Below are 14,926 nucleotides of genomic sequence, written 5' to 3'. Positions count from 1 at the left end.
AGGGAGGCGGTGCTAAAACAGACAGCCCAGGTGTTAGGGATAGTTGGAACTTCCCCCAGCCATTTCTCAATACCAGCTTCCAGAATCACCCTCCAAAATGCAAAGCCAAGCAAGTCTCTCCTGCTTTCCTATAGGTGAAGGTTCCCCACCCTGTGCAGGTTGGGGCCAAGCTCTTTATCAGGGTGACCCAGGCCTCTCACCCCCCAGGCCCATCTCCCTGAGCACCCCCACTCCCACCTGGTGATCCAGTCATATTGCACTGCCCGTGTCCCCAAGTAAGGCCTCTCCCACACAACTTTGCGCACTCCCCTTTGTCTGGAACATCCTCCCCTAGTTCCTGTCCCCATGATTCTCCAGGTCAGCTCAGGCCATGCCTCTTCTGAAGGCCACCTGCCCCACCCAGGAGACTGGCTTCCTCCTCTGTGCTCCGAATCCCCCCCGTGCCTCCCTGACCCATCTTGCTCTCCTTGGGGGCCCTGCCATTGGCGCTTGCCGGGTCTGACATCCTTACAGGCTTGAACACCCCTCCTTCAGCACCAGCCCTAGAATGGCTGCTCTACATACAAGATGCTAGAGCCTCCTGAGACCCCTTGGTTTCTTCTCTCCTACAATATGTCACAGGGGTTCCCCAGAGCCTGGCACAGTGCCGCACACAGAGCGGGGCTCAGCAACCAATTGGTCATCTGTCTCGTGTGAAGTGTCATAGGGGGGTCCTTTGCAGCCTGGTGTCCATTTCAGAGCTGTTCCGCCTACCAGAAAGCCACAGCTGGATAAGGTCCCTCTTCCTCCGAGATGCAGCCTGCAGAAACCTCAGAGCCAAGAGAGGTAGGGAAGCTCAGAGCGCACTGGCATCTTTCCCAAGAATGACGAGCAACACACAGTGTGCTGGCTGGAAAGACCCTTCTCGCTTTATGGTTGGGCAGGAAATGATGCTCTCACCTTCATCTTTGGTCCCAAGCCCCAGGCCTCCGTGTCCAGGGTCCTCCTGGGTAGCTCCTCAGCGATGACCCACGACCCCCATGACCCCACAAGATCTGAACCAAACTCCCTCCCGACATGCTCCACACCATCCAGAGTCCCTCCATCGTCCCACCTGGGCATCATTCATCATTCTAGATAGTCTTAACAGGCACACACACACACGCACACACACACACGCACACGTGCGTGTGCTTCTGAATCAGTCAATCTATCAGTGGCCCTGATAGATTTCTCTGTGAGCCTCTGTAAACCAAAGTCCCTGTGTACCTTACAGGTGATTCTTGGACTCATTTAAATTCCAGGGTCCCTGATGTAGGGACAGTCTCTAACTTACTTCCCACGCCAGGGGCCCCCAGGACACCCTCAGAGCGAGGTGGTGACTCAGCCCCTTCCCTGTGGACTCACTGCCCCAGGAGTGGCTTGTGTAACCTAGGCCAGCACGCCAAGCCTATCAGCTTCAATCTCGGGTAGATAATCTGTCAACCACAATCTGGGATGGAAGGAAAGTTCATATGCCTCGGGCACATCTAATTTGTCCTTGTCATCAACCCTTGCCTGACCTTGGTGACTTCCTGGGGCAGGGCAGAATACGGAAAAGAACGATCCAGCTGCCACCTTTTGCACAGGGAAAGACTCCTGCTCCGATCTCCAGGAAAGCAAGGTCGAGTGGGCAGTATCCCGACTCCCAGGCAGGAACAGAAAGGCAGGGGACGGGGGCTTGGTCCAACCTTTTCTGGCCTCTTGAAGGGCTCAAAGTTTGTGGTGGAGATGTTAGGACTTTCTGCTGGATTCCTTAAGATCCTGGGAGGGTGTGGAAAGAGGAGGAGGGGAGGGAGGGAGGAGGAGCCTCAGGGGCGGTCTCTGCACCTAGACGTTCCTGACCTGCGGGAGCTGGAGTGTCTCCGTGGAGAAGTGGATGCCGCATGGGGCTCCTGCCTCCCCCGGGATCCTAGCTACAGGGAGCCTCCGGGGACTCTGGGCCTGAGGAGCTGGGAGGCATCCCACAGAGAGGATCATCATGGCGTGTAAGAAGTGGTGCTCCAGCCGGCAGACCAAGTGGGCCCTCGTCGGCGGTGCCAGTGTGGTTCTGGTTTTCGCCTTTGGGATGGTCCTGAGCTTCGTGCTGCAGCAACGCACCCGGCCAGGTAGGGGCCTCCCTGTCGTGCCACCTGCTTGGCTTCCCCGTCGCCCACTCTGACAGCCTCCTCTCCCATCCCACGTCCCCCACTGAGACTCTGTCCCCAGCAGAAGGCCCCATCAACTTTCCCCTCGTCCTCCACCAGGCTCCCGTTGCCCACCCGGCCCAGACCTCCCTCCTGGGCCCCTGAACGGGCCTTCTCGTTTGAAGATGATGTGGGCATCTCAGACTCAGAAGACAGAGCTCACTTCGTATTCCCCCCACGCCCATTTCCCCTTCCCTTCCCGCAGAAACTGGGGGGCAGCCTCCACCCCCGCTTCTGCCTCGTGTCTGTAGCCACAGCACCTGGCTTCTACCCTGCGCCCCCTCTACCCTCCCTGCCCACCGGGCACCCCGGCCTCCGGGGTCCTTGACCCCTGCCTCGGCTTGCCTGCAGACGGCCTCTGTCTGCAGCCTGCTCTCTCCAGCCAGCGCTCACTCTGTAGCCCGTGAGATCTTGCTAAATACAAACCCCCTTGCTGCCCTCAGCACACAGCCAACCCCTTTGCTGGCGTTCATGGCCGTTCACAACCTGATCACAATGCCCCTTTCCAATGCTGCCCACACCATGTCCCCCGCAAGCCAGTGGTTATTCCTCTAGGTGACCACCCTCTTTCCTCGGGGCCAGCCTTTGCCCAGGAGCCCACACATTTCTCTCGAGCACAGCGCTGATGGCCCCGGGACCCCCTGTCTCGCTGTCAGATGGAGAGCTGGACACACCCTGGGAGCCCAGGGAGGGTCAGTGGGATGAACGGACAGGAGTCTTGGGCAGAGGCGAGAACCGATGCTAACGGACCCCTTGGGCTTCATGCCAGGCTGTGAGCAGGAAGCAGCCTGCCGCCCGGACGCAGACATGCTGGACTACCTTCAGAGCCTCGGCCAGATCAGCCAACGAGATGGCCTGCTGGTCACCTGGTACCACGCTGCCAACAGCCAGAAGGAGATGGGGGCTGCCCTAAGCAGTAAGTCTGGCTGCCAGGACTGGGGCAGGCCAGGGCGGGGGTGGAGGAGGTGGGGGGAGAGCAGAGGTGGGGATGAGACAGCACCACCTACGAGGCGGCATTGTGGTGAGAACCAGATGTGTGATTCCAAAGTCATGTCCTGCCCTCCGTCCCAGCTGCCCCCTCCACCACCTGCCAGCTGACAGCTGTCCCTGCCTAGCCTGTGGAAACCAGAAGATATGTGAGTTTGAGGCTCAGTGCTATCAAAAAGAAGCTGTGAAAACCTGAGCAAATTGTGTAATGGCCCTGAGTCTCCAGTTCAGGCTGATTATGGCAACCAGTCAGCGGCCCTGGGGTAGCAGACAAGCGATCCGACCCCACTATAGCAGGACTTTGGCCAAGAAGAAAGTCAATAACTCCAACCAGGCAGTGCCCAATAGCAAGCAGCAGGGAGAGGTACCCCTTAGCATAGCTTCGGGGGTCCGGAGAGAACCCCAGGCCCAGTTTTCTCCCGGAGGGTCCTGCCAGAGCCCCGGAGTAGGCTTCTAGGAGAAGGGTGGTGCCACAGCTGGGGTGGGGACCGAGTGGGACCCAGGGGCAAGGTTAGGCTGGTGAAATCATCTTGGACATAACTTCCATGTGGAGAGGAGGGGCCAGAGCCAAGATCTGGGAGGCAGACGGAACCAGGTTCAAGTCTTACCTCGGCCCCCTACTGGCAGAGTGATTTGGGACAGGTGACGTCACCTGTCCGCCGTTCACTTTTTCCCTCTGCAGAATACGGATTGGTAGAATTTCCGTCTCATTTGTCATCCGAACCAGGGCACTTCCGATAGCGAAAGAAATCACTACCGAAAATTATGCGGAGACAACATGGGGCACCTGGGTGGCACAGCCAGTTAAGCGTCGGACTCTTGATCTCAGCTCAGGTCCCGATTTCACGGTTTGTGAGTCTGAGCCCCACGTCAGGCTCTGCACTCATGGCACGGAGCCGCTTGGGGTTCCGTCTCTCCTTCTCTCTGCCTCTCCCCCCCCCTTGTGCACACACACACACACACACACTCTCTCTCTCTCTCTCTCTCGAAATAAATAATAAAAATAAGCAAGGACGAAAAAGGAAATTGTGCGGAGACAACAGAAACACACCCGACTATCTCAGGCAAAGGGGGAGGTACGGTCACTCTAGTTCCGTGAGCTCCTCCACGTGAATAATGATTAACACGCGGTGAATGCCTAACCAAGGCTGTCTCCATTAAATAATAATTCTTGTGAGTGAGGAAAAGGAGGCCCAGAGAAGTCCAGTAACCTGCCAGAGTTGACAGACTGCAAACAGGAGCGCTGGGACCAGTAGGCCGCAATCTGGGTCCAGAGCCTGCCCGCTCGGCCGGGGTGCTGTCCTGCCTGGCTGTGCTGTGTAGAGCCTCCTGGCGCGTGGGGTGGAATGGGGGGAGGCCTCGGGAGCTTCCTGTCCCCTCAGGAGACAGCCCTCCCTCCCTCCCTCCTCACTTGTCCCTTCCTCATACCCCGCCCGAACACGGCGGCCCCCCAGATTCAGCATCTCGAGGGCAAGACAAGACAGAAGGCTTTTTTGAGGAAGAAGCTGGGTCTAGGTGGCAATCCCAAGGAGGCAGGTTAGGTCCAGAATGTACTTTCTGCCGGTCTTCAGTCCAACTCACTGAGTGTGCGGCTGGGCCCTGGCTCTCTGGGTCGATCTCCAGGGGAAGGTTGAGAAATGAGTAAGATGTGACCTTGTCTCCAACGGGCTCACAGCGCCTTAAGGGAGGCAGCATCAGAAGGTCACCAGGGCTCAGAGATGGCTTTTGATGCACCCTGCCTCCCCGAGCCTGGCACCGGCCCCCACTGGATGGGGAAGGAGACAGCTACGCATCCATTCTCATGAGCTACCCTCTTGCCTGCACCCCCACCCGGTTCTGGGCTGGCTTCTCTGGGCCTCACCGGGGCCCAAGCCTTTTGGAACCCTCTCTCTGCGTCTTTTTTATTTTTTTTTTAATTTTATTTTTTTAACGTTTATTTTTGAGACAGAGAGAGACAGAGCATGAACGGGGGAGGGTCAGAGAGAGGGAGACACAGAATCGGAAACAGGTTCCAGGCTCTGAGCTGTCAGCACAGAGCCCGATGAGGGGCTCGAACTCACGGACCGCGAGATCGTGACCTGAGCCGAAGTCGGACGCTTAACCGACTGAGCCACCCAGGCGCCCCTCTGCGTCTTTTTAAAAAAAATGTTTAATGCTTATTTTTGAGAGAGAGACAGAGCGTGCGCAGGGGAGGAGCAGAGAGAGAGGGAGACACAGGATCTGAAGCAGGCTCCAGGCTCTGAGCTGTCAGCACGGAGCCCAACGCGGGGCTCACAAACCACAAGATCATGACCTGAGCTGAAGTAGGACATGTAACCGACTGAGCCACCCAGGCGCCCCCCTGCCCCGCCCCCCTCTCTGCATCTTAACCAAAAGTTAAGATGAGAAAGAAATTTGTGCTCATCAAAATGAAGGCCGCCTTCATAAAGCCCTTTACAGTGTAACAACGTGCTTTAACACCTATGTCCTATTTTCATGGCCTGGGGAGGCTCATCCCCACCTTGCCAACAGGGAGTCCCACACTCTAGAAGCAGGATCTATAACAGGATGAAATGCGATGATGTGAAACGCCCAGCTGGCTGCCAGGGACAGCCTGGCACTCACCTTCCTTCCCCTCCTGGAAATCCAGGCACCTAGATTCTAGAGAAATCTGCAAAAATCCTGACTTTGGCCAAGCTGTTTCTTTAACCTTTCTGGACCTGGGTTTATCGATCTTGACTTTTCTATCATTAATTCACTCCGTTGTTCATCATTCAACAACCATTTGTGAATCTCTTTGTTGTTGTTGTTTTTTGTTTTTTTGGTTTTTTTGGTTTTTTTGGGTTTTTTTGTTTTTGAGGCCTGATACCAACTAGGCACCAGAAATTCAAGTGATGTTCAATTCAGACCTGGACCCTGCTCCCTGGTGCCTACAATCAGGAAGGTTGACGCTAAGTGAGCAATTACATGGGGCCAGGCACTCAAAAAAGTAGCACAGAAGCAGGTGACTAAGTCAGACTGGGCATGGGGTTCAGGCACGGCCTCCCTGAGGAAGCGATATTTTAAGCCAACACTAACACATGAGCAGAAGGTGGCCTAGTAAAGCTGCAGAGGAAAGAGTGTTGCCAAGGCAACAACCATGAGCAAGAGCCCAGAGATGGGAGCACACAACAAATTCGAGCCTTAGCACTACTCAAAGTGTGGTCCATGGACCAAGGGCATGGGCATGGCTAGGGAGCTGGTTAGATATGCAGTATCTCAGTCCCACCCCTGATCCCACTGCTCAGAACTTGAATTTTTTTTAATATATTTTTTAAATGTTTATTTATTTAGTCTGAGAGACAGAGAGCACACGCACAGAGGAGGGGCAGAGAGAGAATCTCAAGCAGGCTCCACGCTGTCAGTGAAGAGCCCCATGTGGGGCTCGATCTCACATACTACGGGACCATGATCTGAGCTGAAATCAAGAGTCAGATGCCTAACGGACCGAGCCACCCAGGCTCTCCCAGAACTTGAATTTTAAGAGTGCCTGCGTGATTTGTGTGCACGTTAATGTTGCAGAAGCTGGAGGGGCTGGAACCTAGAGATCAGGGAGAGGGGGACTCAAGGCGAGCTTGGAAATTTTGTCAGGGCCTAAGCCTGGCCATGCAGGACCACAAGGGCTATGGTAAGGAGTTTGGATTTGATCCTAAGGGCAACGGGTGGGGCTGTTGTTTGGTTGTTTTTTATAGGAAGTGACGTGATCAGGTACGTACACATTTAGAACACTCACTCTGGTTGCTGTGTGTAGAGAATGCACTTCAAGGGGAGACAGGCTAGAGGTGAGAGGTCAGGAGGTTGTGAGTGCAAACCAGGAGAAAGGGCTCCTGCTGATGCCAAGTGTCTGTTATGCTGCAGAGCTGAGCGTGACCCCTCCCTCCCTCCACTGCACACCCCAAATGCCGAGTGACCCTGGCAGGGTCTTCCCGGTCTGCTTCCGTTGGGAAGGCCTTAACTCTCTCCTAGGTTGAACTCTGGAGGACAGGGTTTTAAAAATTGAAATTGAAAACTGAAAAGAACAATGCTCTGTGCTGTTAAGGGTGCAAGGAGATGGGTAAGCTTACGTACCTCAGGTGGGAATATGAATCAGAACAACTTTTCTAGACGGTGATGTGATAATATGGACTTAGTTTTTTTTAATGTTGACTTATTTACTTTTTTAATTTTTTTTAATGTTTTTATTTTTGAGACAGAGACAGAGCATGAGCAGGGGAGGGGCAGGGGGGGGGGACACAGAATCCGAAGCAGGCTCCAGGCTCTGAGCTGTCAGCACGGAGCCCGACGCGGGGCTCGAACTCACGGACTGTGAGATCATGACCTGAGCTGAAGTCGGACGCTTAACTGACTGAGCCACCCAGGTGCCCCTACTTATGTACTTTCTGAGAGAGAGAGAGAGAGAGCATGAGTAGGGAAGGGGCAGAGAGAGAGAGGGAGAGAGAAAATCCCAAGCAGGCTCCTCACCAACAGCGTGGAGCCCGATGCGGGGTTCAATGCCACAAACCACGAGATCATGACCTGAGCCAAAATCAAAAGTTGGATGCTTAACCAACTGAGCCACCCAGGCACCCCAATAATTTACACTTAAAAAATGACCCTTCATGGCCCTACCTCAAGTTCCACAAGTAGGGATTAGAAATAATTCAAAAGTCAGGATAAAAATAGGCACCGTTTGTTAGTAGCAAAGAATTAAAAACTACCAAAATGTCTCAGGAATAAGAGGTGGTTAACTAAATCGTGGTGAGCACCCACAACCAGAGTTTTTGTAGCCATTTTTCTCTTTTAATAAGACATGGAAGGTTGTGAAGATGCCATAATACTGACAGGAAAAGATCAAAAATTGCAAATGTAGTGTGGTCTCAATTGTATAAAAACCATATGGAGGCAAAAATGGAAGAAAATACATCCGAACGTGAACTGTGATGGAAATGTGGATGGATTTTTTCTTCCTGCTTTTCTGTATTTCCCAAATGTTCTTTGATAAATGCATGATGCTTTGGTGATGGGGAAAAAAAATTTTTTTAAGGAACTGATCGAGTTGTGCCTCTTGCCCAGGCAACGCCATGGTCCTGGAGGCAGACGTCACCGTAGAAGGACTCAACACGGTCAATGAGACAGGAGTCCCCGTCATGGCGCACCCCCCAGCCATCTACAGCGACAACACCCTGCAGCAGTGGCTGGAGGCTGTGCTGGCTTCTTCACAGAAGGGTGAGGACTCTCTCAGCCCCTCCCCAGCTCCCCAGCTCTCGGGTCCTCCCCTGGCTCCTTGTCTGAGCTTTCCGGCCCTAGTGGCCCAGAGAATTCCAGGTGAGGTGGGGGGTGGCAAAGTGCCAGACACGTTCAGGTTGTTCCCTCCTGAATCCTCCAAATTGGGTATAGCCTGTTCAGAGCCCAACTCTGCCCTTCCCTCCCAGGTCCCTTTGCCAATTGCCATCTGAATCTAGGCATCGAGGCATCCCCCTCACACCTCCCCCCACGTCCTTCACCCCTTCACCACGTGCCGTCCCCAAACTCTGCCGCTCTAGTCTTCCCTCCACCGCAGCCACCAGGCACATTTGAGTGAGATTTCCAAAATGCCCATTTTGTCATGCCACTCCCCTCTTTAGCCCTGCATGGCTCCCCACTGCCCTCTTTAGCCCTGCATGGCTCCCCACTGCCCTCGGGCAAAGCGTCATCTCCTTGGCCTGGCTTTCCACACCCCTCTCCCAGTTCCCAGCCTCGCCCCTGCAGTTCTCTTCATCGCCGGCCCCTGGCTGCCTGAGTGGACAGGCCTGTGTTCACAGGGGCCCTTCATCTACCTTGATTGCCCTCCTCTACTCAAACACCCCTCCCTGCAGGCTAAGTGACTCCCCGCACAGGCTCAGGTGGCTCAGGACCCTCCAAGCCTGCCCTTTCCAAGAACCATGGTCTCCTTTCATCAGATGCTTGACAACCCCTACACCAGCCCAAGTCCAAGCCTCTGTTTCCTCCCCCTCTCCCCCAGGGGCGGGGGCAGAAGCTCATTCCCCGGAGGCAGGTCCTTCCTCTGGGTTAGCTCTGCCTGTTTGAAAGCCCTCTTTTCACCCAGCTGGAATCTGGTGCCTGGCTTCTCTCCTCCTCCCGCTCCCAGCCCCAAACACACACACACACACACACACACACACACACACACACCATACCTGCTCTCGCTGCTCCAGGAAGTCAAGTCTGCCGGTTCCTTCTGCCCTGAGCACGAGAGGCCATTTCCCCAAGTTCTTGGCCCCCTCCCCACAGGCATCAAACTGGATTTCAAGAGCCTCAAGGCTGTGGGCCCCTCCCTGGCCCTCCTGCGGCGGCTCACAGAGGACGGGAGAGTCCGAAGACCTGTGTGGATCAATGCCGACATCCTGAGGGGCCCCAATGTGCCCATCTCAATCGAGGTCAATGCCACACAGTGAGTGTTCACCTCTCTGCCCCAGCTGCATCCAGCCCGCTTCCTTCAACATCTGGCACAGAAAGTGCTCAGGGCACATTTACTGAGTTTACCTCCAGACACACCCTGTCATCTGACCTCTGAGCCTTTGCACGTGCTGTTCTCTCTGCCTTTTCCCCCATTCCCCGATGAAGCTAGGCCCCGTCATGACCTCCTCCAAAAACGACCCTGACATCCCAGGCTGCTGAGAACCTTCCTCCACACTTCCCTCCTAACACAGCCCCGATTTCATTGGGCTGTCACTACCGATGACAGGTTTATAGCCCCTACTACACTGTGGACTCCTGGAGGGCAGACAGGGCCCAGTCCTTTCTGTATCCCCAGTGACCAAGGCAGGGCTTGGCCTGCTAGAAAAAAGTCTAAAAGTGCTAACTCCTTCCCCAGCCCCCCTGAAATCCCGGCACTGCCACCAGCACCAGCTGCATAGTGCTCCACAGTTTATAGCGAAGGGCCACACAAAAGAAGAGAGTGTGTCCAATTTGACCTTTACACAGCAACATCAAGTTAGGAGTATCTCCCCCCGTTTTGCAGAAGAGAAAGCTGACCAGTAATCAAGACTCAATTTGTTGAATGTTTATTATGTGCCCAGCCCCTGTTTCAAAAGGCACTTGAGTTATCAAGAGAATGAGGTAGGTGCTATTATTTTCATTTTATTAACAGAAGAACAATCTCGTTGAAGTTACACGACTGGCCTAACTCTAATGATTGCAAAGCAAAGATTCAAAGCCAGGCCTTTCTGATTCTAACATCCATCTGTCCATCTGTCCAGCCAGCCAGCCAACAATCCATCCATCCAGTGTTTATTGTGATTCTCAAACTGAGATGCATTTGGAAAGCAGCAGTTGGGACAATGCAGTCAGTGGCCCCAAGATAAATATGGCTCATCTTCTTGGAGTGTCGATTTCACTCACTAGTTTAGGGAGGAGAGGGTCATGTTATTTCTCTATTAAAATTTCTATCAGGGCAAAGTTTAAATGAAATTTAAAAAATAAAATCTGAAGCTTCAGAGACTTACAGCTGGCAGAGTCCAAATTCCCACATCGGGGGCCCTGGCTTGTCTCCCCGGTCCAGATGGGGACACTTCAGAGGCCCTGCCCTCCCAAAAGGGACGCCATCTTTGAGAATCAAAGAGGTTGAGTGAGCTGCCCAAGGTTACAGAGTCAGGACCTGAACCTGGAACCTAGAACCCCTGACTCCAAAGTCCGTGCCTTATTTATAGGACCTAAATAAGTCACTTATGTTCTTCAGGACTCTGCTTCTGTCCTTATATTCTATATTCACCGGTCCTTGTCACTTCCTAGCACGGTGACGGGATCCCAGGAAATGGGGAAGGGGACAGCAAGGCTCTCAAAGACCAGTGTCTCTGATTTCTCTGCAGGTTTCTGGCCTTGGTCCAGGAGAACTATCCTGAGGCCACCCTGTCTCCGGGTTGGACCACCCTCTATGTGCCCCTGTTCCCGAACAGAACATACACCAGAGCCATGGTGGAAAAGATGCAGGGACTGGTGGGAGCACTGCCACAGAAGGTCACCTTCCCCGTGCGGGCTGTCATGGTGCGGGCTGCCTGGCCCCACTTCAGCTGGCTGCTGGGCCAATCTCAGAGGTGAAAACTCCCAGGCCCCTGCCTTAGCCCCTGACCCACCAAACCCACGCCCAGGCATTGATGCCTCCAGACACTTAAACACATTTGTCTAATACCCGCTGGTGCTCACATCTTCTCCTACGGCCCTGGTTTTGCTTGTATGCCTCTGGTGACAGGTTGCTCACTACCATTTGAGGCAGCCAGTCCACTGGTGGATAACATCTACCTAATGAAAAGTCTTCTGCCCATGGGAGCCAGCTGTGCCCTGCACAGCCTGCACCTGCAGCTTCTGCCCAGGATGGTCCTGCAGGAATTGAGGGACCCCCATCTGCACTCCTGCAGTCCGCTCCTAGCTGCCCAGCCCCACCTTCCTCAGCCACTTCCCACAGGAGTCTCAAGGCTGTCTCCTTCCCCCTCCACACCTAACTTCGCCCCCATGGCCCTGTATCCACCCCTTTCTGTCCTTGTCCCTTCCCTAAGACAGGACCAGAAATACACATTCCCAGTGAGGAGGCAGGGCGGGCCATCCCCTCCGTCCTTCTCAGTCTCTGCTTTTGCTCTCCATTCGTGAAGCCCTGTGGCTCCTTCTGCCCCTAGGAGGTAGTTCTCAGGGAGGAGGGGCTGATGGGAAGCTGGAGGCCAGATGCTCTATTCCTGCCTAGCTAGGGTCCAGTTCTGAGCACAGGAGTGGGGTTGAGGACCTTGCTGGGCCCAGGCAGGTGCTGAGCTGGCTCTCTGGGCCCCAGGTACAGCCTGACGCTGTGGCAGGGCGCCTCGGACCCCGTGTCAGTGGACGATCTCCTCTATGTCCGAGACAACAGTGCCTCTCACCAAGTCTACTATGACCTCTTCGAGCCTGTCCTGTCGCAGTTCAAGCAGCTGGCCGGTAGGGAAGGGTGTGGGCGGGCAGGAAGGGGCGGGGGGGGGGGTGCTGGATTCTGCACAGAGCAGCATTTGGTGGACACTGGAGCAGAGCTGGAGGGGCGAGGCATCGGAAGAGGAAAATTCTGGGTCTAACGGGGTCAAGGAATCCTTTCAAGCACCTATCGTGTGCCAGACCCCGGTATGGTATGCTGGGCAAGCCTCATATCCAGGAAGCTGTGATTCTGTTTTACGGATAGGGAAACTGAGGTTCAGAGCAGTTAAGTAATCTACACAGTCATTTGCTTGTACATAGCACAGCTTAGATTGGAACCCAGCAAATTCCAAACCCCATGTACTTTTCCCTTACAGCATAGTTCCTCAGAGACTGCCCCCCCCTCACTGTGCCCACTAATCAGTGGCCCAGATGCTACCTGTTCCCTTGTCCAGACCCCTCATTTCCTTGACCCTGAACCTAGGAGAGCCTGCAGTTAAGCCATCCCAAAGGGAACCCATCGGGTTCTCAACATTCCTGCACAGGCGCCATCTAGGGGAGGGGAGGGGGAATTCCAGCTTGGGGCTCCATCAGGTTCCCAACCCAGCAACTCTGCTCGTTGGCTGTGGGACCTTGGGTAAGTCTCTTATAATCTCCAGTGGACTCCACTGGAGCAAGCAAGCCTGGCGGGTTGCTGTGAGGCTTAGAATGCACGTAGACACAGTGCACAGAAGGCACTCCGTGAATGGTGGCCGCTTCACCTTGGCAATTTGGGGTCCCACAGCGAATGCCACGCGGAAGCGAATTTACTACACGGGAGGCAGCCTGATCCCTCTTCTCCAGCCCCCCGGGGGAGACGGTCTGAGCGTGGAGTGGCTGGTTCCTGACATCCAGGGCAACGGGAGAACAGCAATGGTTAGCCTCCCAGGTAAGGTCTGCCTTTAGCCCTTGTGCTCCCAGATTAACTGCGGGGGGTTCCTGTGCTTGGGGTAGGAACCTAGGGCCTCTGTTACCGTGGCAACGGGCTGGATGCCACGGTGGGGGAGTACAGGGCTATCAAGAGCACGGGACTCCTAGCCTTCAGTGCCCTTGAGCCCTGACCTATATCTGCTGCAGGAGAGGCAGGCACAGGCCCCAGGGCTCAAAGGCCAAGAGCTGAGCTAGCAGCTGATCACGTCATCCTTATGAGCCCCGGGCACATTTATAAAGCAACCCTTCCACCCGGAGCCTGGACCAATCAACAGATCTCAGCAGATGGGGCACCAGCTTCTCCTTTACCACCCCTTTCACAAGGGCCTCTGACACCCCACCCTAACCCCAACTCCTGACACCGTTGTCTGCACTGCCTCTTCCAGACAGAGAAGGCATGATCCTGCTGAACGTTAGCCTCCAGGAGCCTGCGGCCAAGGAGCCGGTGCCCATCGTACGTGCCCCGGGAGGCCCCGCCCTGACACTGGAGTCCTGCCTGCTGCAGCTCGCTGGGCGTCCTGGACACTGGGGTGTCCATCTGCACATAGCAGAGCCCTCAGCCCTCCGGCCAGCCCTGGCCATGCTGGCCCATCTCTCCACACTCGGCCACCTGCCTCGGCCTGTGTGGATCGGGGCCACAGTCTCCCATGGCAGTTTTGCAGTCCCTGGCCACCTGGACGGCCAGGAGTTGCTTACGGCTGTGGCTGAGATCTTCCCCCATGTGACAGTGGCACCGGGTTGGCCCGTGGAGGCGCTGGGCAGCGGCTACAGGGAACAGCTGCTTGAAGATATGCTGGAGCTGTGCCGGGCTCTCTGGCAGCCTGTGTCCTTCCAGCTGCACGCAGGACTGCTGGGCCAGAACACGGCTGGAGTCGTGGCCAGGCTGCTGGCCGCCTCCCCCAGGGCCACTGTCACGGTGGAGCACAGCCCTTTGGGGGGCAACTATGCATCCGTGCGGGCAGCACTGCTGGCGGCCAGGGCTATGGACAAGACCCGAATCTACTACAGGCTGCCCCGGAGCTACCGTGAAGACTTGCTGGCGGACGTTGGCAGGAACTGAGCGCCCAGTGGTGCTGGGCGGGTGGACGCCTGGGTGAAGGCTTCCCCCGGGGGGGTGGGGGGAGGCGTGGGAAGGAATAAATGCCCCTGCCTTCCTGAATGCACTGCACGTGTGTCCCGTCCCTGGGGACCGGATGGAGTGGGCGTGGGCAGGAGGTGGCCACTGAGGGTTGCCTAGAGGGTCTGGAGGCTGGGGGCCAGATCGCTCCGGTTGTCCAAGAGGAACTGCTCACAAGCCTTGACGGTGGTGTAGAACTCAGAAGAGAGACCAGCCACGTTGGTGGTCACGTAGTTGAGAAAGCCCGGGGTAGCCTGGTTGTAGTAGGACACCTGCAGGACGGGAAGCCACACTCAGGGAGGCTGGGCGGGGGGCCGCGGGGAGCCAGGTGGGCATGAGGCGGGCAGGGAAGGCAGAAAACGCAAGCCAGCACCCCTGGGCCGCAGAAGGTGACACACTGTGACTTCCTCCAGCAGGCTTCCCTGACCTCTGTTGTGGGGACTGACAAACAGGACACTGTCATCATGTGCCTCCTCTGGCAGATGAAGGAGGTTCCGGAGGACAGGGACTGGGTGTCCAGAGCCCAGCGTGGATAAACGGTGATACTCCAGGGTCGTAGAAACAAGTTAGAAATAAGCCCAGGGATCGTGCTGAGAAGCTCCTCCGGTTAAGGGTGTTAAGTTAGCGAACACCAGCCTACTCCCTGCCGGGGTGAGTCTTGGGGTCCTAAGGCAGCGGTGCCTCAAGGATGGGGAGCGGCAGTACCCCCGCCCTCGCTCGCTCTCAGCCTCCTCCCCCGCATTTT

The 14,926-nt window shown here is 55.6% G+C and overlaps 2 protein-coding genes across 3 annotated transcripts in view; one reads left to right on the top strand and one right to left on the bottom strand.

Annotated features, from left to right (window-relative positions):
* The first annotated feature begins 1,842 nt into the window (after positions 1 to 1,842).
* FAM151A (family with sequence similarity 151 member A) lies at positions 1,843 to 14,227 on the top strand. The gene is made up of 8 exons (XM_043575073.1): positions 1,843 to 2,126; positions 2,974 to 3,120; positions 8,262 to 8,414; positions 9,459 to 9,618; positions 11,036 to 11,260; positions 11,986 to 12,125; positions 12,880 to 13,023; positions 13,451 to 14,227. The coding sequence occupies exons 1-8, from the start codon at positions 2,000 to 2,002 to the stop codon at positions 14,122 to 14,124; spliced, it is 1,770 nt and encodes a 589-aa protein (XP_043431008.1). The 5' UTR covers positions 1,843 to 1,999; the 3' UTR covers positions 14,125 to 14,227.
* The window catches only part of ACOT11 (acyl-CoA thioesterase 11), a 53,435-nt gene continuing 48,724 nt past the window's right edge, over positions 10,216 to 14,926 (bottom strand). For both annotated transcript variants that reach the window (XM_043575072.1, XM_043575071.1), the window contains exon 16: positions 10,216 to 14,453. In XM_043575072.1, coding sequence (XP_043431007.1) covers positions 14,298 to 14,453 — 156 coding nt within the window. In that variant the 3' untranslated portion in view covers positions 10,216 to 14,297. The remainder of the gene's footprint in view (positions 14,454 to 14,926) is intronic.

This window comes from Prionailurus bengalensis, chromosome C1 (assembly GCF_016509475.1).
Source record: "Prionailurus bengalensis isolate Pbe53 chromosome C1, Fcat_Pben_1.1_paternal_pri, whole genome shotgun sequence".
In the NCBI taxonomy this organism is placed as follows: domain Eukaryota; kingdom Metazoa; phylum Chordata; class Mammalia; order Carnivora; family Felidae; genus Prionailurus; species Prionailurus bengalensis.
Note: the sequence above shows the minus strand (reverse complement) of the source record. Positions and strands in the feature narration are given on the sequence as shown.